This window comes from Trichosurus vulpecula, chromosome 1, assembly GCF_011100635.1.
Source record: "Trichosurus vulpecula isolate mTriVul1 chromosome 1, mTriVul1.pri, whole genome shotgun sequence".
NCBI classification, from domain to species: Eukaryota; Metazoa; Chordata; class Mammalia; order Diprotodontia; family Phalangeridae; genus Trichosurus; species Trichosurus vulpecula.
Genome location: NC_050573.1, coordinates 337,282,092 through 337,307,676, shown reverse-complemented (window position 1 = coordinate 337,307,676; position 25,585 = coordinate 337,282,092). Strand labels below are relative to the sequence as shown.

The window sequence follows — 25,585 nt, the reverse complement described above, 5'->3', positions numbered from 1 at the left end:
CTTTCTCTAGAATTTCTACAGAACTCTCTGTTTCTTGGCCCTGAGACTCTTAAACATTCCAAAGGGTTAATGTGAGGGCTGTTAGACGTTGGAAAATATCAAGGGCCTTTCCAGGCCTGAGATTCTGTGATAACATCTTAGCAAGTCCTAACCATGGAACATTTTCCACGGACTCAGAAAGGAAATGTCCTTTGCTTCAGATGGCAAAACCTAACCTGAAAGACAAAACTAAAATACTCTCACACCTCACCTTCATTTCAAAATTTCGTCCCCAAACATAAAACATAGCAATTTTCCTTTTTCAGTTTACAATCAGCCTTGTTGCTATCTCTATTACAGCACTCCAATATGCACAAATGCCCATGAGGTATTATTAAGCCATTGCTTAATAAAATTTACAGAGCCTGAAACTGCTAAAGATTTAATATTAGAGAAGAGAAGGAAAAAGAAGTTGTTGGCTTCTAACAGGACCCAATAAAGTTGTACATTAAAACATCATCTTTTTGCCCACTAGCAAAAGTGGCGCAGATTTCATGCAAAGTGGGCTATTTTTAGGGACTCAGTAAAGACCCCTTTTGGTCCTTCCAAACAAGATGTTCTGTATTACTTTATGTTCAATTGCACACAAACTCTATAGTTCTGGAGCATTAGTATAGGCAGAAAGATAAAGGGGAAGAGGACTTAGAAGATCTAGTTTCACTGTCTGTTTTTACCGCTGACCTTGCTTGGGCAAAGCACTTCAATTTTTGACATTTCCCTAGCCTTGTCTCTAGTTCCCTATCCTGATAACCCTATGCAGAAGTTATATGAATTAATGAGAAAAGCTAGTAGATCTGTAATACAAATGCAACAGAACCCACATAGGCAACACTGAAATTGATGAATTCTTGAAAGAAACCACCAAAAAGCAGGTTCTCTCTCTTGATGACTATGAAAGGGTGATGAAAAACAAAGGAGTATGTAATATTTTCCAAGAGATGGCCAATTTATAACTATAGAACCTACAGCTGAGATTTTCCAACTGATCAGATTTTAAGAAAGTGGAATTTGGCAGCCACACAAAAAGGAGAAAACTGTGGGAATACTGTATGTAGGGTACAGGAAACTAAAAAGGAGTTTCAATAAATTTAAAAGTCAACATTGTGTATTTTGGGGGAAAATATGAATATTGATGGTACTTCAGCAGGGATTGGGTTGAATATTTAAATTGTGCAATGAAACAGCACTAAGCCAGGGCTGAGCTCCTAAGAGGATCTATTTGGTCCTCCTAATTAATGAAATACATAGACTTCTCTAGTAGACAGGGGAGAGTTGAACTGTGACTTTATACTAGGAAATAAGGAAAAAGAAGATGCTAGCTAATGGTTTGATCTGACAACTCTAACTGAGTTTGTGTTTCACTCCATTACTCATGGTGGCCCTGAAGAAGCCACTCTGTTCTGTGTTCCTCTTTTCTAATTTCTAAACCACAAGAAGGACATCTTTTTTCTCACACACAAAAAAGAACTCTTACTTAGCTAAGCACTATCTTGGACGCAGAGGGCAGGAGTTATAATTCAGCCTGGCAAGAGGGGAAGACTATTAACTTGTGCTTTCTCACCTAAAAATGTATGTCATTTGTTTTCTGCAGAATGACTATTAAAATAATATTACAGTCACCTACCTTGCCTCTAACAATACCTTTGTCCTCTTCCCAAGCACTGTAGTCCTGGATACCCCGTGGGCCCAAAGCAGGTGAAAAAAGTGTAGTGTATAGAGTACTGGACTGCGAGTCAGGAGAATCTGGTCTGGAGTCCTGAGTCACTTAGAGGTTGTATGACCCTGAGAAAGTCTTTCTGGGCCTCAGTTTCCTCTATGTGAGATGAGGATGTTGGATTAGTTGACCTCTAACATCCCTTTTTATTCTAAATCCTAACTTTCATTGCATGGTTAAGGATAATAGTCATACTCATTTACCCTTAGAACTACTCCAGATTCTATAGAGAATAGGGAGAAAATACACACACACACACACACACACACACACACGTGTGTGTGTGTGTGTATGTGTATATATATATATATATTTGTAGTACACTCAGTATAAAACATGAGTAAATCAAAGATGATATGGCTGGCTCCAAGTAGAAAGGGAAGTCCAGTGAATCTTCATTTCTTCATTTCTTCATTCATTCATTCATTCATTCATATGTATGTATATGTGTATACACATATATATACATACACAAATACAGATATGTGTGTATATATATATGTATATAGTGGCCTTTTGTCTATGTGCATGTAATGCTCAGCTTACACAGCAGGGAAAATTATTTTTTAAGGCCAAAGTTCAGTTAAAATATTAATTTTTTAATAAATATTGCTAAAGCTACAAGAAAATTGAAAATATTAAAGCTCAAACATCAAGAGTTCTTTTTCTCTACACAACTTCAATGCAATGAAGGATTCCCCCCAAATTAGAACTAGTTATTGTTTGGCTGTAAGTATAGAATTATAGGCATTTCCTGAGCACAACTTGTGAAATCTTGTACATACAAATGCTTAGGTATATGCAACCTCCTCTCCCATTCACACATCTCAAGGTTGTTGGTCTTAATAGTCACACCCTACTTGCTTCCAGATTTCAAGAGAGCTGTTCTAAGATAAAGTGCTAGCCTAGTGGTTCAAGCAAGAAGCCTGACCAACGTCTCGTTTATGCCACCTCCCTTCTGGGATCTCCCTTCAAGGTGATTGTGCATCATCACCCCTTCTCCCACATTGCTATGTTTTTTATCTCTTCCAGTTCAATTAATTGTCCTTCAGGTAACCTCTTTCTCTCACATATATTGTTCACATTCTCCTCTTCCTTTGCATTCCCGCTACTGCTCCTCTAGTTAAGTCCTTCAATACCTCTCATTTGAAGTACTACAAACAGGCTTCAAATCTGGCACATAACCTTGTATCTCTCTTCACTCCATTCTTCAATCCACCTTATACATAACTACCATATTCACCTTCCTAAAGAGCAACTCTGATCATTACATTCGTTCAAAATAATCTCTACTATATCTCCACTGGCCAAAGTGTGTGCGTATTGGTAGTGAACACAAATAAAATGAAGTCCAAGCTTCTCAGTCTGACAATTAAGATGCTTTACAACATGGCCCCAATGTCCTACTGCTACCCTACAAACCCAACTTTTTTGACCTCTAGTAAAGTGAAGAAATGGGACTGTATCACCTCTAAGATTTCTTAAAGTTATAAATCTATCCTCCTACCCACGCTACTCACTTAGAGGCAATTGGGACTTAGTGGATAGAACCCTGGATTTGGAGTTAGGAGATCTGAGTTCCAATTCTACCTCAAGTACTTTCTTTCTGCCTGAACAGGAAAAAGTCAAGCTTTAAGAGTTAAGCTTTCAGAGCTTCAGCTTCATAACTGGTAAAATGGAGATAATACTACTTGAAGTACCTATTTCATAGGATTGCTGTCGGGGAGGAAATTTTGTAAACTTTAAAACCATCTATATGAATATTGCATATGTTATTACTCTTCCTTCTCCCTATGATGCCTATTCCTATTTACACCTTTACAAATCTAATCCACCCTCCAAAGTCCAGCTCAAATGCTACCCACTTTGTGAAACCTTTCCTCAATTCTCTAAATTCTTTACACCCACTGGATGTGTTCTCTTCCTTAAGATGAAGTCTGTACTATTTATGGCATTTCAATATGTAATACAAGGGAAAATAAACCATTTTTGTTTGCCTTAACTCCCTCTAGAGTTTCCCTTACATGCAGGAACTGGGTCTTACTTATCTCCATAGGACCTAGAAAAGTGTTCTGCATAGAGTAGGTCAGTAAATATAGTTGAACTGGGCTTTCTAATGGCCTTTATTTCAGTTACCTCGAAAAATTTCCTCTCCCTCTACTTGTAAGCCAAAAATGATGCTAATTATAGCTGAATGGCGTAAGAGGAGAGGTATATAGCTGCATCAGTAGAAGTCTCAGTTCAAATTAGATGAAATTGGGACTATAAGCCTTCAAAGTCTTGATAATGCCCCAAAGTTCCCATCGCAATCCCCAATCTCCATTTGTCTCAACAGCCCTCTTATAATGATGCTGGTTCTTTGTCAAGTACCAGTTATTTAGACAATTTTTAAGAAAAATTCATGGCACTGTGACTATTAAATGTAACGGCCTCATCTGGAAAATGATAGCATTACAGTGAAAGATTTCAAAGGTACCTTTCAGCTTGACAGTATAGATTATTTCATTCTTTGTACTTTTATGCCCAGTGTCTGGCATATAGCAGTAGCTTAATAAATTTCGGTTGATTGATTCTACAATTTTTTGCTGTTGTGAATATACAGTATTTTAGGTTAAATAAGCCTCTCTGAACTAATTTGGGAACCCAACCACAATGATGTCATGAGAAAATGTTTTCCTGGAAAGTTGGTGAATATAAAATCTGAAGGATGACGTTCTATATGACGTCATAAATAAAAAAAACTTTGTGATAATAGCCTATTACTTGTCATTATAGGGTTTATTACAGAATAAACACTGACATTGAGGGCAGAGATTCTTTTTCTCTTTTTATCCCTTCATGCCCAGCACCAGGCCTTGTACAAAGTAGGTACCTGAAAAATGCTTATTGAAAGAATAATACATTTTATATATATATATATATATACATGTATACACACACATACACTTTCAAAGCCAAATTTATTATTCCTGGCTGGCTTCCCCCTGCAGCTTACAGACATCTGGGTCATGTCCTTTACCAATCGATCAATGTGTACTCAGAGAATACATACCAATTGTAATATTATCCTAAGCAGAACATAATAAATTTGCAGGTACCTTTTGAAAGTCTTATAACTTGAATCAGAACCATTAAGTTTTTTTTATTACAAATGCAAATTCAGAGATGAGGTGATTTAGTGGAAAGCATGCGCATTGCCGGCGGGGTGGGGGGGTGGGATGTCACTGCTTGACCCTGAGCAACGTAAATACCCTACTCTGAACCTCTGATTCCCCATTTATAAAATGAGGGGATTGGGCTGGATGATCTGGTAAAATAATTTCCTACTCTGTTATCCATGATTCAACTGCAATAATGCAGATACTTTAGAATTGATTACATTATGACACCATATTTTTAAACTCCCAAAGAGTACTGAATAGGCCAGGTAGAGAATTTCAGGAGAACAGACACATACTGATATAAGGAGACGGATAAGAGGATCATTTTTAGCGTAAAAGGTAGCAAAGCCTAGAAATAAAAATGGGCTCTCCTGGTTTCCCAAATTTCAGTTCCATATCCACTGCATCCATCAGTTCTCTTAACGCTGTCATGCTGTCAACCTTATTAAGGTTGCTGGGAAAAAACAAAAAAAAAAACCCAAAAAAACCAAAAACCAAAGAACAAAACAGTACATAGAAAACCAACAGCTTTACAAATTAGTACTTATGTTCCAGCATTCCAGTTCATCTGCTTTCTTTTTTCTTAAGCCCATGAGAAATTTTAGCAATCTCACAGTTCAGTTTCTACTATTTTGCTTTATTCTCCCCATTACTGAGGTCCTGAATTGCTCTCTAATAGTAAATTATCTACTCTGGGAAATGTATTTCAGCCTTTAGGTCATCAGGGTACCACCTTTCATGTTGTTGCCATGTTATATACATTATTACTATGGTAATTGTCAGCATGGGTAGAAGTGCTGCCATGCACTGCATCTGAAGTCAAGGAAGCAGGCAGCAGAATAGGGTGGCACCTCAGGTGAGAAATCACAATCTAAAACTGGAAGCAAAACACTGCTAGTTGCAATTTCACCATGCATGAGCACTACTTAAAATCCTAGCAACTGATGGGGGTGGAGGGTGCGGAGGAAAAGTCAATAATGGGTAAAACCACAAGTAGATGTGTTTTCCCAAAAGCGAAAATGGGACAAAAACAATATTTCTACCCAGTCCAAGCCCAAATGTTCTTGGCATCTGGTATTCGACATGCTTCTGCCTGCACCTAACCCAGCTGAGTCTAGTTTTAGGAAACATCTTTTATGCTAAACACCGAGCTATTGCAGAGCATGAAAAGCCAGCTACTCGAGCATGCAAACAAACAAGCATGTGCACTGAAGCAGCTTGTCCCACCAAAAAGTAAAAACAAAAAACAAACTGCCCATCACTGGGAGGGTGCAAGTGACTTGATGGATCAGGGCATTAGATATGATACTCAGATGTGATCTGAGTATTCTATTTATTAGGGTGGACACACAGTCCAGCAGAAGATCTAATGGGGCAAATTAGTTAGTGATTGTTTTCTGTGAAGAATCCACAAATAGGTAATTAATGTAATGGGTGTTTAATCAACCCAGACTTGTACCTGAATACACAGTAAAAGCGATGGGAGAAGCCCAAACTCAACACTTTCCTCCATGTGAGGAAAGGTGGGTTCAGATGAGAGAGCTTTGCCAAGTGTCTGTTCCTGTAAATAACAAGCCCTTCCCTCTACAAATTAGAGCTTTTCTGTTTCCTGGCTTAAGTACATATAAGGAGCCCTTGTGCTCATAGGCCAATGGAGATATCTGACCAGGATGGATGTAAATGACACTCTGGATAACATTATCATTTATAATTATTAATAAATAATACACCCTTAACTTTATATAGCATGAAGCGGTATACGAAATGCCTTTGAGATCCCTTTCAGCTCTACATCTTTTACCCTATGTAACGTAGCATTAATTCTTCTTCAATTAAAGTACTGAATATGACCTTTTATTTATGTAGTGCTTCATGTCAAGTACCTGATTTAATACTCAAAATAGCTGCATGAACTAGATAGGCTAAACACTGTCACCATTCAGCCAACGAGCAAACTAGAAGTCAAGGTAGTTTGTTTAAAGTCACAAGCCAAATAAATAGCAAAGCCAGGGCTGGGCTCTCCTGGTTTCCCAAGTTTCAGTCCTGTATCCACTGAAGTTCTCTGGCATTCTCCAGGGTGTGAATTTACTTCTCCTTGAATTCAGTGCCCACTGGAGGATGGGGAGTGAAGGGGATCAAGGCTTCAATGTTAGACACAACTACTGGAATTGCTTTGCTCCTCTGCAATTCTGAATCCTTGAGAATCTCTTAAAAATACATAACCATCCCTTCCCTTGTCCCCTCTCTTTCTTCTTCTTCCCCTACCCACTAAATCATTAAATGAACGTGAGATGAGGAGCTGGGTCAAAGTCAGCCAGGAATCATGATTAGGATTGGTAGGAGGTAGACAGAAGAATCATTCTAGGTTCTTCCTCCATCCCAACCTAATACTACCACCTCTGCCTCTCCCTACTACACACACACACACACACACACACACACCCCTGTGTACAGAAGTATGGGAAGTTTTACCAGAGGCAGATAGTTCATTCAGGGTTCTTTCTATGCCTGAGGACATGCAATAACAGGTATTTTCTCTGAATAATACAATTGCTCCCTTCTCTTCCCACCAAATACAGGGAAAATATCTGGTCTGCGGAGACTTGCCCATAGAAAAGAATGAAAGTTTTCAAACAGCTTAAGCATATTAAATTATAGAAAAGGTCATTGATCTCTGCATAATCATGCATTAAATTTTTAAAAATGAAACTAAAGAAGGATTTCACCCTCCATGGTTTAGGGGTTGGGAAGGGCAGGATATAATTTGCAGTGCTGAATACTACTGTACAGATTTTAAGGAGGGAGGGAGATCTCATGCAGAAAAGCTGTCTGTTCCACTAGTTGAACATATTATTTGTTTCGAACACACTTAAATTAATTTATTAGTACACTGGTGTTATTAGCATGATTTAAAGTCAGAATTAGAATTAGAAATTGCTATAATCAAAGCATACATCAAGTATGACAAAAACAAGAAATACTTTTTATGTAGAAAATAAATCACACCCAGCCTCCTATAGTTCCCTGAAAAGAACAAAAACAAAAGAATAGATGATATGTGGTAGAAGAATGGAAAAGTATGAGCATTATCTTTCTTAATTACTATATGATTCTCACAGACCCTTATACAAAAAATGAGTTACATGGAATGCTTGTAACTGTGTGCCTGAAAAACTGGCAAAGCTTTTTACACCAGAAGAGACCCTTAAAGAAAATGGTTTCAACCAAAAAGAAACTAGACTATGGACAAATAAAAAAAGTTTAATCAAAGAATGAAAAGTATAGTCTGTAGCCTCAGTTACCAATGCTCAAGTTTCATTGCTAAGATCCTAGCATGCATCAGAAGGTCTAGTGGAAAGCTCTAAGCAGGTAAACATTTCTGTGGGTTGACCTTCTACAGTGCCAGATGAAGCTGTCATCCCTATTTGGTGCAATGAAAACTCTGTGGGAGGAGGAATGAGGTACACCTCATTCCATGCTGGGTAACTTGACAGGTATCCTCCCAAGTGATGAAACCAAAGAAAGGAGAGGAATAAACACCTGTTCCACATTTCTTTGGAATGCCAAAGAAGAATTTAAGAGTGTTATCTTAAGGGCTTTGAACTTTAGATGAAGATACTCCAGGAACATAGGAGCCTAGAGTTTTAGAGGAACAAAAACATTACCACCGACTAGATATGTACAGAGGTGGAAAGTCCATCTTCCTTTTAAACCTCTTTTGTTTGATTCTTTGTTGATCTCACTCTCTTTGCAATGCCACATACTGTACCTTTAGACTTTAAGGACAGTAAGTTTCCTAACTAAACATCACTGGAGATACAACCATTATTTTTATTATCTGTTACTTTAGATGTGGACTTCCACTATTACCCTCTTTTACTTTGCATTTCTCCTTTAAAAGAGATATTGGGATGTTGTTTGCTTTGAAAGCAGAATTAAAGAACATCCTAAAGTTTTGTTTTTCTCACATGTATATTTCCAATTGTAAAATGACTTCACCTGGGCCAAACTGTCTAACAGAAACCACAAGTACTCTTCTGCATATGTTTATTACTAAATTTATTAAATTTTATGCAGAATTTCTGAAAAGTTTATACTTTTGACTTAATATAGATGTTTTTACTTTTTGTTAGCTAGTAGCTCAAGCAAAAAAAAAAATCAATCACCAGGGGTGAATAATTTACCCCAGTTATATAATGACCTGGTCTTATTTTATGTAGAAAACGCCAAGCTTTCTTCTCCCAAATATTCCTCTCTCTGTCCTTTACAAAACCCACTGCCCATGTCTGAATTATTGAACAAGTGCTGATAACATGAGTTAATAATCAACGGCAAAGGAAGAGTGGCTGATTTCTATTGCTCCTGATTCAAGGCTCATTTCCTTCAACTGGGCCACCCCATTGACCCACCAATTGTGCCCCATACTTTTCCTCAGCTCCTGGTTTGCAGAGACTCCTCTTCACCATTACTTCACTTCTAAAACCTTGAGTGTTATCACTACATGAGGAAGAGCTACTTTTCTTTTCCTTAAGTCTTCTGATTCATGCCATGTAAGTAATGGGAGGGTGGCAGTAATGCTTGGGAGATGTCTAAACAAGGGCCATTGACTGTGCTTGGTAGGCCTATTAGAAATCACAGAGAACCATGAAGGTTATTGTTATTAAGGCAAGTGGGGATGGTGGTTGCAAATTAATTTGGCGATCTACATGAGAGTTAAGGTTTCAGGATCTGCTGGCAAAACCAATTCTTTTTCCTCTGTCAGCTTCCAAAATGTACATGGTAGCACCAGATGGGAGCTTTGAGACCAGCTGGTCCCATCCCTTTCAATTTGTAGATGCATAAACAGGCATAGCAAGCCAAAGGGATTTGTTTAGGACCACATCACTAGAAAGTAGAATGTAAGCTTCTTAAGGGCAGGAAGAATTTTAAAATATCTCCAACAGACAGCACAATGCCTCAGACACGGTAACTTAAAATTTATGTGTTAAAATTAATTGAGTATAGTAGAAGAGTTCAGGTTGTAGTTCAAGCTCCTTTACCAACTGATGCCATTAACAGATGTCCTCAACCAGCCATGTCTCCCTAGTTCTTTATCAAAGAAATGCACTATTAGTTGCTTAACATAGGCTTTTTTTTGATGATGATGATGGTGATGAAATTAATGACAGAGGCATCCATTGATTCTCGGGGCAATAGTTTTTTCTGTGGCTTTTATAAAAAGGATAAATTGTTTAAATGTTTAAATCTGTAGGGCTGTCAAATGCCTTGCCTCACATTAAGTGCTAATAAAATACTATAGAAATCCACTAAGTAACCTTGACCTGCTGCTAACTAGCTTAAACACAAAATGTGCAGCCTCAGCTAACTCAGAAGCAAAGCCAGACAGCCAGTCATTAGTTAACTTGTGTCCTTCCTCTAACAAGATATGGAGATATGCCCAGTTTTATGATGCAAAAAGCTATTTAATTCTCAAAACCTACTTCTGTTCTAATTTAGAAAAAAAATAATATCTTTTTGGATCTGAAAATATAACCAAAATCTTTCTCTAGAAAGTCAATAATTTACAAAAAAAGCATTTGATGTACACTGTTATCAAATATTGGAAACATAGTTGGGCTCTAGTATCTAACTCTCAGGGCAACTAGGTGGCACAGTGGATAGAGTGACAGGCCTGGAGTCAGGAAGATTCCAGTTCAAATCTGACCTCAGACACTTACTAGCTGTGTGAGCCTGGGCAATGCACTTATCCATGACCCTAAACTTTCTGCACTTGTCTTTGCTACCCAAATACAAATACAACAGCAATTTATGAGATATTAAGAGACCACAGTACACAATCAAATAGTTTTCCAAATACTTTATTGTTTCATTATTTCATGTATTTCTCCTCAACTAGACTGTCAAGGTCTTTTGTGAACACAGACTGTGCCTTACACACCAACCATAGTTGAGACCTCGAGAAGCTAGAATGTGCCCTGAAAAACCCAACATGTCACAAAGTCTGTAACTTCACCTATAGGGAAGCCTAACAAGAACTATCAACTCTTACTTTAGACATCACAATTCTTGGTCTGCAGTAGATTATAAGAAGGAAGTTGAAAAAGAGGGAAGTAACAGAAACGACAGAGTGCTGACATCAAGAGAGGAGACAGCTATAAAAAGGAGATCTCCAAAACATAGCAGTCGATCCAGTACAGAGAAAAATATGGCTCAGTAGCTTCAAGGCTGTATGATATCACAATATGTTCATAGTGATGACCCTAGGTCATCAGAAAAGGTTTAAACTATGTTCTATACCTCTATATCTATATCTGTGTAGATAAAAATATGTACTATTTCAGGTTGCAGGAAGAAGCAACATGTCATAGTGGAGAGGGCTGTAGACTCAAAGTCAAGAGCATCTGAATTCCAATCCTACCTCAGAAAGACACTTACTAGAAGTGTGACTCTGGAAAAAGTCATTTAACTTCTCTGTGCCTCAGTTTCCTCAGCTGAAAATTGGATTCTGGGTGAAATCTGCATCCTCTAAGGTCCCATTCAGCTCTAATTCTATAATCCTTTGAAGAGTCCCATAAAAATTATTAAAACAAATGAAAAGTTATGGTGCTTAAAAGAAGTATTTTTCAGCCACCTAAAAAAAATTAAAAGCATCCTTCCTTTTCTCAGCAGGAGACTAGCGATGCCAAATGTTACAGATATCAGCAGTTGCTCCCATCAGTTGTTTTGCTTTGTTTTAAGGAACAATTATGGGAATGAGGAAGTATATCAAGAAATGACTGTAGCATAAAAAGAAAAATAATAAATAAAACAAAGAAAAAAATACTTCACATGGATGAATAAAGGATCCCTTACTAGAATTTTTTTTTGTCTCCATCACACGTAGCATAGTGTTAGGCCCAAAACAGGTGCTAAATTAATACCTGATGATTGATTGAATTTTTTCACTTTTAATCCAGGTGTTTCATGAAGACAGAGCCTGAATTACTCCCTAGTATGTTATAAAAGGTGATTAATAAGCACATTAACTCTTTCAGGACCAGTGTGTTCTTCTAAACACGCCATAGAAGTAGATTTTTCAGGTTGAAATGAATGGTTATCTCCTTTTTCCTAATCAGAGGAGTGGCAGCACAGAAATTTGTTAACAAATAACTTCCAGTTACCGCAAAACCAGAAAAGCCTCCATATCTGAACAGTACCATAAGTGATATCACACTGTCCTAAAAAAATAGGTTTCATTAAGAGAGTTATTATCAGAGAACTATTAACACACTGGTGAGACTATATTTCAATGTTAATTAAATGTTTCAAAATATTTTCATGAAAAATATGTTTAGAAAAAAATGGTATTTTGAGGAAGTAATGCTAAAGTTAATCTTTAAACCACCTATACACAAACAAATGCAAATGACACTTAAAATCATTCTAACTAGGTATAGCTATATGTCTATTACTAATATTAAATTTAGTTTTTATCTGATTAACACTTTTGCAAATGTACTTGTTAAAATATGGGCCTCTAGGAAAGTATGACCTCATTTCTTTTCACCAGTTTTCATGAATGAGGAACTAAACCAGGCAGCTAATTCTTTTTTTTTTTTCCTATGAATGAAATACCTGCTATTCCTCTTTATTCTTTACTTAGAAGCCCAGGCACTGAGAAAGCAAGAGCCAGCCTTCTCATTATTCTGGGTTTGTGATACCACAGCCCTCGAAATTCCTCTGTTGTAGAATCCTGAGGAAGTAAAACAGGTCTAGCTGCAGACAGACACACAAAGACACACAAACATGCACACAAAGCATTTTTGACAAACATGTGGTAAAGAAATGGTAACTGAACTATTCTTTTTGTGTTGTTAGGCTAGAGAGCAGTAAAACTATTCACTGATGAAAGGCAGTCATTGAGCACAGGGAGAAAGGACATGCCTGACCAGTGTGTGGTGTTTAGAACAAGACAGTACTATTCAGGTGACGAATAGAAGAGAACCAGCCACCTATCTTCCTCCTATTCCTCAATCCTAGCCTAAATCATGTAATAACTGGTTATCAAGGAGGTTCCAGCATTGCATTCCGCTCTGACCCACCAAGTTTGGGGAATAGCCAAAGACTTTTTACATAGTAAAAGAAGTTTTTACAGAGTGGAAGGAGTGAATTTAACATGGGGGAAAAATCACTGGTTTGTAGACCTGCTGACTCATGCATCATGAGGGATGGTGTAACCTGCTCAACTGCCCTGCCATGACTAAAGAAAGGAATTGTAGGAACCTAGCTAGGGTGGGAGAAGACACCTTATTTTTCAGTGCTTAACATTTGCCAAGCCAAGTCAACAAGCATATGTTGAGTACCTACTAGGTGCCAGATACTCTACTAAGGGCTGGGGACACAAAGAAAAGCAAAAACCAGCCCCTTCCCTCAAGGAGCTCACTTTCCTGAGAGACCCTCATCCAGTGATGGTTAGTCCCATACTCTCAGGGAATTCTGCTTAGTTACATCAGTCTCTTGCTTCAACTGAACTTTTCTGCTCTCCTCCCTTTTTTACTCTGTCTTCCATGAAGTGGGAGCACAATTAGTCCCTCTTTTACTAACCTTTCGCATCCTTTAAGACATTTGTTAATAGCTACTTGTTAGTCATCTCCCCCCTCTGTCTACATGTTAGATTCTATTAGATTAGATCTACACATTAGATTCTATTTTCCAAATACAGGATCATGGATCTGGAACAAAACGGGACCTCAGAGGCCATCTAGTTCAACTCTTTCATTTTAGAGAGAAGGCCAAAGGCAGGATTTGAATCTAGGTTTTCATACTACAGAAGCAGTGTTTCTTCAGCTACACCACACTGTGCCTTAACCTTCTCTCCAAGACACCTCTTAAACTGTGAAAGACCAATGGCACTTTAATAAGTGCCTCACTATTAAAGATTATAATAGAAAGACAATACTGGCTTATATGTGTCAGCTGATGAACACTCAGCCCTGCCCAAATTCATGTAATCATTCAGAATTATTCAAAACAATAGAAATATTAACATACTCTGAAAGAGAGCTGATAGTAAAACTGCCTATCTATCCTTGACTTGAGTTATACCAGACAAATTTCTGCCCAAGTGGAAAATATCTTCGTTTTTCCCTTATGCCCTTCAAAGTTCTCTGGAGGCAATAGGGCAAAGTGGAAAGAAAATTGGCCTCGGAGCCAGGAAGACCTGATTTCATGTCCCACCTGGGACACAAACAGACTCTGAGCCCCCATACACATTATATAACCTCTGGGCGACCCATAAAGCTTATCAACTGCAGAGGAGGTGTTACTTGCTTGGGTAAAGTAGTTTCCTTATCTGAGAATACCCCTTACCAATGAAATCAGAGGCCCACACCCTATTCCTTCCAAAGTCATCACTGACAAGTCTAGAAACTCTGCTTCTTCTGCACTTATCTTTTAAATTATCCATTTGTCTATTTTGCTTGCTTTAAAACTGCTAGGCATTTGCATTATGATAACTATCTATAGCTTTTTCTAACCTTATCTATGAAATAACTCTATGACCTGAGCGGTACAAGTATTGTTATCCCATCATCTCCCTCATCTTATAGGTGAGGCAATAACAACCTGGAGAGACCCAGTGACCTAACCTAGGTCATATGTCTCTAACAGATGCATCCTCTATACTCTGAAGGATAATACATGATACTGCCTCCTTCAAAACTTTGCTTGGTTTTAAATGGTACTAAAACTTGGGGAAAGGACATCATATAAGGATATTTTCAAAGAGTCATTTGACACGTGAACGCATTTCCACACCTTGTCATGATAGTAACAAAAACAGCATTTATATGTTTATATAGCACCTACTATGTGCCAGGTACTGTGCTAAGTGTTTATAAATATTACCATATTTGATCCTCACAACAACCCTGGGAGATAGGTACTATTATCTGAAATTTACATTTGAGGAAACTGAGTCGAACAAAGATTAAGTAACTTGCTGAAGTTAGTTACTGTGTCAGAGACTAGACTTGATTCCAGAACCAGCATCCTATCCACTGTACCACCTGGTTATCTTAGCCATGTGTTACTTTCATGTAAAAGGCAGCTAAGTGGCATACCGGACAGATGTGGATTCAAACCCTACCTCTGACATATACTAACTTTGTGATCCTGGTCAAATCACATAACTTTGCCTGGCCTCATTCAGCACTAGGGTTGTTGTGGGGATCAAATGAGATAATATGCGTGAAGTGCCTTGCAAACGTTAAAGTGCTATATGACTGGTAGCTATTATTAGCTATGCCAATTATATATGACTTTGAAATCATTTCATCAGGACAGATATTCATTTTCTACCACTTAACCTGTTTTGCTTTTATTCTTACGCTAATCAAAGTCTGTATCTACCAAGTTTTAAAATAAAACTAAAAAGATGCAATTATAAGGATAATTTAGAGTAGAAGAACAGCTCTCCTTTCATGAGCTTTTTTCCCACAAACATTTCTGTCCTACAGAAGCCTTTCCAGGATTGTCTTGAGACTGCGGAATGCTTTGGGTTCAAATAGTGAAGACTGTTAGATTTAGAAGGGGACTGGGAATCAAGAAGCCTCAGACATATCTCTAGATTTCTAAGGGATCCTGACCAGGTCTTAGCCAGTCAGTGAACCTTTATTAAGTGCCTACCATACACCAGGTATAGTGCTATGCGCTGGGGATGTGATGAAGAAAGGCAAAAGATAGCGCCTCCTTTCAAGGAATTCACAGTCTAAGAGAGATGATATGAAAAGAATTCTGTACCAACTTTTATATATATTTTATACACATATATGTGTATATACTTATATACACATGTGTATATGTATCTATGTTTGTGTGGTATGTGAATGTATATACGTATGTGTGTATGTATATATATACACACACACATACATATATGATAAATTGGAAATAATCATAGCTTCATGATGCCTAACTCAATGTAGAAAATGGGGGTAAAAACACTAACCCTGCTTCTTAAGTAATTTCTGTAATTGCTATAAGAGGTGTTGAGCCACTAAGAGATGAACACAGTGTCATTAGGTTTTAGTGATACTGCTAATATGAAGTATTTTTCCCATCCACAGCTCATTTCTAACATTTGGTCTTTCTCTTACACATATTCAATTTTATATGATTGTAAATTTGTGCACAAACTTTGTTCCCTTTGCTAGACTTTAAGTTCCTTGAGGGACAGGGACCTTTCTTTATTAGTCTATTCGCGATCTAGACCTAGAGTAGTCCTTATTCATATTTGGTACTTAATGATGTTTGAACTATGTAGTGAGGTGGCGAACTACATAGAGTGCTGGGCCTGGAGTCAGGAAGACTCATCTTGAGTTCAAATGTTCTCTAGCTGTGTGACCCTGGGCAAGTCACTTAGCCCTCAGTTTCCTCATTTGCAAAATAAGCTGGAGGAGGAAATGGCAGACCACTCCAGTATTTTTGCCAAGAAAACCCCAAATGGGGTCACGAAGAGTCAGACATGTCTGAAAAGAACATCTGAACTAAATGATATATCCAATCTCATTCTCTAACCGCTAGCTAACATACTTACTTTTAATATTTTTAATTCAGATGATCATCTTATTTCACACACATTTTCGGCAGAGTGTTTAAAATTTTAATAATAGTAACAGTTTTTAAATTTAATATTGTATTGTGTCCACAATATGAAATATAGTAAGAAAAGAAAGGTTAAAGGCTAGGGTTCTACACCAGTCCCATGATGTTTTTATTTTGTCCTTAATTATGCTATTGTCATTTCCATAAGCATTAGAGAATATACACTTTCCCCATTGTTAATGTTTACATAAGACAGTAAGAAACAGCATATACATTTATTGTTAGGTGGCTCTTCTTGACCCAGATATACCACTGATAGACTAATTAATATACAGTTCCTCTACAAAGTCACATGAATACAGCTTACCTTGATCTCAACAGGACTGCATGTAATTTGATTTATATTTTAAAGTCCTGAACCAACCAAAAAGTTCTTGGTTATAGTTTTTTTCAAAGCATTAAGAAAATAAATTAAAAAAAAAAACATTTTAAAGGAGCCTATATGTTCCCAGTAAATCATGGGGCTTAAATAAGCCAATAAAATATTTTATTGTTGGTTATGATTTTGCATTTCCTGATCAGTATTAAAGCATTTGTGGTCAAAATGCAGGATCAAGAAGAAATGTGGACTAGAGGTCATTATTATTGTACATTCCACTTTGAGCATGAATTAATTAATTTGAAATATGCATCATTCCACTTATATGACTCCCCCCACACCCACTTTTGTACAATACATCAAACCCATTCTGGGTTAAGACTGATGCCTGTCAATCCGCTTAGAACTTGATGACAGAAGTAGCTGTTCATTTGCAGACGTCTGATAAAAATAGGCTGTCTGGAATAGCTCCAATTTCCCCTCTGAAAGAAGAGGGCAGATCCTGAAGATTATGGTGGCCCTGATTTCAATTTGTCTTAGAATGCTTTAAGTAACCGTAAAATGCTCTCTCCTTGTCATCTACAAGACCAGTTTACTCTTCAGTTGTCCTGTTTCCCCTGACAGCAGGGTAGCAATGTACCTCCCTTCCCCTTCACTGCTGCTCCATCCCCCATTTTGCAAAATAATTATCAACTGACACCAGAAGGCAAACCAAGGCTTTGGCAACCTAATGATTTTCCTTTCCTGCCCACCCTCCTACCTCGGTGATAACAATATCATCAGAACCAGGTAATTCTCCTCATGAGCACACCAGAGTTTAAGTTGCAGTCATCCCAAACCAACATTTGATTATAGCAGCTGCCCTTCTTCTTCTGGGGGTCCTCTTTAATAGCACAGTACCTTACTCAAGTACAGGGCTGCCTTTAGGTTGCTAGAATTTTAGTAATGAATTTGTATTATCATTCTTACTCAGATAAGACACCTACAGGATGGCCTCATATCTGGCCCATGTTGATCTTTCTTAGCCCTTTGGTCTTATGAAGATCACTTCTCACATGTTAGAATAGCCTTTTATTAGGTTAAAGCAGTCATGAGGCAATATGGTAGCACACTTCAAGTCATGTTATTCTAACACACTGCCTTTTCTTTTTCATCACTTAGTGCTCCTAGGAAAACTATAGCCTAAGGAATATATTTTTAAAAATATATTAAAATGGGGTTTGAGTTTTGGCATGCTGAAAAACTTGGAAGATTACCAGAAGTCTCAAGGAATCAAAATTCCAGGTGAATAGACAACTTACAATGCAGTCAATGTTATCATTTTGTAAATTTACTGCTTAATAACTCACAAAAACATAGGAAATATCCAAAGGTGCCGGTTAATTATCAAAGAAGCTAATAAATACTGTATTAGAATAAGCCAGAAGATGGAAAGGGGGAACCTGGAAAGAAGAGAAAAGATGTGATTTACCAATGAAAATAGCAGCTATTCCCTATCCCTACTATCCTACAAAAGTAAGGTGCATAATTAGAATGAACTTATAAAACGAATCCAAAATTTTCCACCTATCAACTCCTTTAACTCCTAAGGCTGGTTGGTAGAGGGAGCATCTGATGTTTTAAATGTAAATGCCCTCCAAAGAGGAAAGTGAAGCAATTTCTCCCTAGAGCTGCATCACGGAAAGTCTACAGCTTTATGCAGATGCAATCAATCAAAAGTATTGTGAAAACTGGGGAGCTAATCCAAGCAGGTTATCATGTGAAGGTTAACACCGGAGCCTTCGGTTTCACCAAAAGTATTCTGAAAACAAGTATACTTTTTAACACAAAGTGCATCTCACATCTTAGGTGTCCTGCTGAAACGAGTCTTTAAGAAACGTATTTTGATAAACTGACCACTTACAGTAAAGCTCCGACATGTAAAAAGAATTCTTTGAAATGGCATTTTAAGGATCAAAAGGTCTCTCCTTACATCACCTCACAAATTCTATCTAGTATTAGGATCAGCAGACTAAGTTGGTTCCCTCTCAGGGGTTCCAACCGGTGCAGGTACCCATCCACTGGCTGCTGAGGAGGCTGCAGCACTACATTTGCAATGACGCCACAGAGAGAGAAAAGGGTGAAAAAGAGAAATTATTTTAGGGGCAGCATAAAAAACAAAGATAGGAATTGTCCATCCCATCACTTCTGGGAAGCAAAAAGTGACCAAAGGTAAACTTAACAGTACCTAGTTTGGCTCTCAGTAATCCCTTCCTACTTTAAAAATATCAGTTCCACTTTGGATATTAACTTGCAAAATTACAACAGAAAGCTCTTCCTATCACCCTTAGATGAATACAAATCCAGCAGTATTAGCCTTTGAAAACTAGTTTTTAATTAAGATACAGATCAGTGGGTTATATAACCACAAATTACATAATCTTCCTGTGCACTGAAAACCTTTCCCTTTTTATATGTGAAGTGTTCGACATTCATCAGAGAATTGGAAAAGTCTAGTGAATAATAATAATAATAATAATACAATTTTAAAAGGACAGTAAACAAGATCACCCTACATAAGTGAGTAGCAAAATCAACCTCCTAACATCCAGATTATAGAGACACAAAGCAGGGGAAACCTCTTTGCTCCAACAAATAAATGTCATGTTACTTAGAAATGAAAATTTTCAGGGCAACTCTCCGTTAAGTCTGAGTTTGTGCATATACCTGTGTGTTATACTGAGTCTTCCTTAGTTTTCTCTTTGTAAATATCTCTTTTCAGGCTCTCCAGATCTGCGTCTCCCAATCTAAGAAATAAACCCCCAAGGGCAGGGCGGCTAAAGAGGACCAAATGCAAAACAGGTGTGCCGGTTGGGGCTTTCCAATTTCTGAGGAAGGGGAATAGGGAGGGTGGGGTGCACTACCTGAACATGCGAGCCCTGCAGCTCGTATGGATCTCAAAGGACAGCTCGAGAAGCAGTATCTAGGTGTATCATCCTACTTGTGTGCTCGAGCTGAAGGTTGCATCGATCTAGGGGGAATAAGGGAGAAGGGGCCGCGCTGCTCGCCGTGAGTTTACCTGCTCCCCGAAGTCGATGGCTATATTGGTGATGCCCAGAGGTACCAGGAACCGGATAAGGGGCCAGTAGTGAGTGAGCGCTGGAAATTTCACCATAGTCCCAGCTGTGTGGTGACCCCACACACATCTGCCGCAGCAAAGAGACTCTGCAGGAAGGTGAAGGAAGAGGAGGGAATGAAAAAGAGGAGAGCGAAAAAATATATAATAATAACAAATAAATAAATGAAAGAGAGGGAGAGGCGAGAGAGAGAGGATGGGTGGGGAGGATCTGAGCTCGGAGATGAAGCAGTGTCGAGGGGCAGCTCTCCTCTGCTGCTCCCCGCTCTGGGCCGCCTGGTGTTGTTCTAGCAAGAAATCCGAAAGATCAAGTCCATCCCCGCTGCCCTCCCACACAACAATGATCTGCCGGGAAAAAAAAGAGGAGGGACGGCGGCGGCGGCGGCACCCCCACCACCAGAAGCAATTTCTGCTGACAGCTTCTCCATTATAAGAGCGCCGGGGCCCGGAAATAAATAAATAACCGCGCGCACGCGGCTCCGCCGCCACCACGCAGAGGAAATGTGGGGCGCAAACAAAAACAAGGCGGTCCCGGCGCGGGGCTGGGGCCGGCCAGGCAGCCTGCCTCTCCCTTCTCGTCCTCCTCCTCCTCCTCTTTCTCTCCTTCTCCTCCTCCGCCTCCTCCACCTCCTCTTCCTCCGCGGGGATGCGTGGGGGGCTCGCTCGGCTCGGGCGTTGCTGCAGCTGCAGGAAGCGGCGGGTCCCGCGCCGGGCACCTCTGGCTGCTGTCACCGGGCTGCCGCCGCCGCCGCCCCGGGAGGGCTGGGCCCGGGAGTCTCCAGCGCCTGCGGCCCGGAGCTTTCTCTTGTGCGAGCCGGGGACCCCCCCGCCTCAGCCACCATCATCACCAGCACCTCCTCCACCTCCTCCACCGGCTCGGTGCGTGCGTCTGCCCGGCCTCTCGCTGGCTCGCTCGCTCTCTCCGGCTGGAAACACGTGGGCTTTGACACACCGTGGTGTGTGTGTGTCTGTGTGTGTGTGTCGCTGCCGCCAGAGAGCCGAGCGGAGAGCCAGCCAGGGAGGAGTGGGAGGAGGGAAGGGGAAAGAAAGCGAAGTCATCTTAGTGCTCCTCCTAATGCCCGAGCCCGGCCACCGCAGGCAGCTCTCGGGCTGGCGTGCCCAAGGCTCCCCAGCTGCTCGCTGCAGGGAGGGGACCGTGCCCCGACTTGACTCCTTCCGTGCGCCGCCCTGCCCAGGCGGCCGAGAAGTTTCAGGGGGCCTCTGTCCTTCCCCGACGTGGATGCTCACCCTCAAAGAGGAGAGAGACGGAAACACTGAGAGAGAAAGAGGCAGAGGAACAGAGAGAGAGAAGAAACGAGTGGGGGGGGGGGGAGAGACAGAGAGAGAGAGAGCGACCAGAGGAGGGGGGATAGAGAGGAGACAGAAAAAAGAAGGAAGAAGTGCAAAGAGAGGGGAGGGGGGGGGAGAGAGAGAGAGAAGAAAGAAGCAAAGAGTGCAGAAAGAGGGAGAAGAGAAAAGAAAGAAAGACAGAGGGCAAAGAAAGGACAGAGAGTCAGAGAACAGCAGAGGCCCTGGGAGGCGATTTTCAGCGATTTGCATTTGGCCTGGGCCCTGCGATGCTGTAGAAGAAATACTAGAGAACTAGATAACTACTTAACTAGAAGAAATTGGGAGGGGGTGGGGGAATGGAAGTGGAGAGAGATATTTTTTAAGTGGGTTATCTAGTATGTTGTGAGTCACTACATTTTACAAGTATTTAAGTCCTACTTTGTGCCACACACAGTGCTATAGGGGCTAATAGGAGAATGCAAACAAAAACAAGATAGCCTTTCTCTTTTTAGGTTACATTGTGTTATTAGTCACACACACACTCACAAGTAAATAAAATTATTTTTTACAGATACATTAAGGCACTGCCAATGGAGATGTAAGTTGTTATCAATTTGGAATTATTCAGGACAAGCAGCTCTTTGTCCCAAGGATTCTAGTACTAGGAATATGCCCCAAAGAGGTCCATAATACAGAGAAAGGACCCATAAAAAGTAAACATTTATAGCAGCACTTTTTGTGATACCAAAGAACTGAACACAGTAAATGCCATCTATAAGGGCGTGGCTAAACAAGTTGTGGTAATGGAGACAATGGAATGATACTGTGCTGTAAGAAATGATGAATATGATGAATTACAAAGAAGTGTGGGAAGACTTGTATTAATTGACAGAATGAAGTAAACAGAAAAGAGAAAAACAACATACACTGTGACTACAACAATGTAAATGTATGTAAATGGAAAGAACCATGAGTGAATGAGTGAAAAAGGCCCTATAAGGTGCTTAGCGCAAAATACAGTTAAGTGCTAGTGAGGATACAAATAGGTCTCTCAAGTTGCCATTCCATTTATGTATTTATTTTCAGGGGGATTTATTTAGTATTTTTTTCCTCAGTTAATGTAAAAGTAATTTTTAACATTGATTTTTAAAACTTTGAGTTCCAAATTCTCTCGCTTCCTCCTGCCCCTCCCCCCATTGAGAAGGCAAGCAATTCCATATAGGTTATACATGCAAAGTCATGCAAAGTATTTCCATATTAGTCATGTGAAAGAAAATGTAGACCAAAAATCCCCTCAAGAAAATAAAGTAAAAAAAAGTATGCTTCAATCTGTATTCAGGCACCATCAGTTCTTTCTCTGGTGATGGATAGCATTTTTCATCATAAGTCCTTCAGAGTTGTCTTGGATCATTGTATTACTGAGAATAGCTAAGTTATTCACAGCTGATCATCTTACAATATTGCTGTTACTTTGTACACAGTACATTTCACTTTGCATCAGCTTGTGTAAGTCTTTCCAGGTTTTTCTCAGAACATCCTGCTCATCGTTTCTTATAGCACAATAGTATTCCATCATAATCACATACACAGTTTGTTTAGTCATTCCCTAATTGATGGGCATCCCCTCGATTTCCAATTCTTTGCCAACAGAAAAGAGCCACCATTGTTGTACCAGAAGTGAGCGAGACACACCACAGAGTATAAGTTTTAAGTGGAGAACTTATTAGCCAGCGGCCATTGGGGTACTGCAACCACAAATCAATGGCCCCGTGTTGGGGTGACAGCTTGGCTTATATAGGATATGTGGGGGTACAGGGCAGGAACAAAGGTCCTGGCTGATCAAAAGATTCAGTCAGGTTATTGTACTAGTGGGATAATCTCATTTACATTCCTTGGTGGAGTCACAGAGCCCCAGGGATATCTGCTAGAAAGGGTCTGTCAGGTTATCCTTCAGTGGGATGGTCCTATCATTGACATTCCTTGGTGGAGTCATGGAGTCCCAGGGGGTTTGCTAAATGCCAAAGATATCTGAGTCCATTCTTTCTGGGAGTGCTTGTCAGTAGCTAGGGGTTTCTCAGGGGTTCCTAATTTTCCCTGTATTACATTCTTCACTTTTTTTTTCATGGGGGGTTTCAAATCCTTGAAAAAGGAACGACCTGATGGGGCATAGCAATAAAATTAGGAGGCCAACTGAAAGTTTCACCTAAAGACCAGTTAAAGGTATTGGGAAAAAAAAAAACTCTATCTTCCACAGGGGTGAAGTTCTAAAATCCCTATCTAGGTGGAAATTCAGCAGGCCTTCTAAAATTATACAAAAAGATTTTACAGAACATTTTTCAGAAGTATTTTCCCTTCTTAAAGCAAAATAACCTTTAAACATTTGGATTCATTCACAAATTAGTCCATAAACCTCCAGATTTACATACATAAATACATCTTTAGATGATACAGGCTTGAAAATCATACCCCTATATTTTTCAAAGTATTATAACAACTCAATTCTTTGTTATTACAGAATTTAAAAGCCCTCTACACTGAAAACTTTACACAAGATTGAATATCCAAACGTCCTTGGTTCAGTTAACAACCTCAATTTCTTAATTAAGTACAATTCTTAATCTAATAACATCCAGATTACAAGAGAAATTATTCTCTAACAGCACAGGTAATGCTATGTTAACCAATTTGTATATAATAACAAATTTAGAAATAAGTACACCACAAGCAATTATCATGTATTTAAAACTTGAAACAGATTCCAATTAATTACCAATCTAGTGATCATAACTGAGTTGGATAAGCAAATCAAATCTGATTCATAACCACTAGTGGTAACATTTTAATTTCTAAGGCCCAATACTCTCTGCATTGAAAAAGAAAAGGTTACTGTTTATAAAACCACATTTTAACAAAATAGTTGATTTATAACAAGAACAATTTCAACTGAACTTCCAGACAAAACTTGGAGGTAATAAATTCTTAGGTTACAGCAATTGTCCAACTTCTTAACCTAATGCAACTCTAACAAAATATTTTTATATTATAGAAATGTGACAATGCCCTAAACATTATTATGTATGTAAAATTTGAACCACTCATTTCAGGCTAGGTAGATACATTTCTAAACCAAATATGACAGTTTAAAATTACCAACTTTTCATCACATCCTTTAAAAGCATCCAATTCACATATATCAAACTCAAATTAAAATACAGTATAATTTTAGAAATACAGAAACAATAAATTTCAGATGACATCAATTGCATTTCCAGATACAATATAGGAATTGTTGGTCTTATTACTTCTGATATTATATATTAATGCATTAACATCTTAAATACACTTTATTTAGCTGTATATTCTTCAGCACCACTACCTCTGGCCCAGGTATTAGGAACTTTTGCCTGGCCATGAATGAACTTATGAAAGAGAAACTTAATTTTTGTACCCACTTTTTCCAAGCTTCATCTTATACAAAAATGCCTAAAAGGATTTTTTTCGGACTCCCAAGGAAGATAAGGTCCTTAAGAGCAGGAAAAAATCCCTTTTAGTTTTCTAAGGGCTCCTCCCTAGGTGGGGCCTGGCAGCCCCTTGAGGGCAAGGAGCCTACCCTTCCAAGCACTAACTAACCAGCCCTATTCCTTTACAAGTTTCCGATAATCTTCTCCGATAATCTTTCAATGTGGAGGGTGGGGGAAGGGCGAGGCCAGGAGCACATGGCAGCCAAGAGGAGCACATGGACTCCTGGCTAGACAGGTAGTCTCAAGCTGCTATTCTACAACCCCCCTAAATTCCTTATACAGGTTTTCTATCTCTCTCTTTCACAAGTTTACCTTTTAAACTTTACCACAAGGACGGGCTACAAAGGTACTCAGGGGCACAGGACTGACTGTCAGTCTGTGAATTTCTGTTCCTCTCCTCCTATTGCCCGGTGGGGAGGGCGATTTAAGTTTTTCCCTACAGTTCTCCTGCATTCTCTTCTAATCCGATCTGGGAGGAGAGGAGTTTGATTTAACTGTTCTAACCTTTACTGCAGCCCTAGTGAAAAGATCTCAATGATTGTAATTCAAGTAAACTTCACCCCTTGCTCACTTCCAGAAACCTCTTTTGTACTTGAATCTAAGGGAATCTGGGACTAAAACAAATGCGAGAGTCCCACTGAAGACTTTAACGGAGGTTTTAGCCAGAAGGCATTCATTGGGAGGAGGTGTTTCAGCAAGAGTGAGCTCCTGGAATGACTTTACAATTTCAGGAGTTCTTTCTTCCCAAATTCAACTAACCAATTTCCAAACTTTTTAACAATT

General features: G+C 39.2%; 1 protein-coding gene across 1 annotated transcript in view; it reads right to left on the bottom strand.

Moving 5' to 3' along the window:
* ANKH (ANKH inorganic pyrophosphate transport regulator) overlaps positions 1–20,977 on the bottom strand; it is a 161,779-nt gene extending 140,802 nt beyond the window's left edge. The window contains exons 1-2 of the mRNA XM_036750670.1: positions 20,619–20,977; positions 19,935–20,080 (exon numbers count right to left, since the gene is read on the bottom strand). Coding sequence (XP_036606565.1) covers positions 19,935–20,030 — 96 coding nt within the window. The 5' untranslated portion in view covers positions 20,031–20,080; positions 20,619–20,977. The remainder of the gene's footprint in view (positions 1–19,934; positions 20,081–20,618) is intronic.
* Between the last annotated feature and the right edge of the window lie 4,608 nt (positions 20,978–25,585).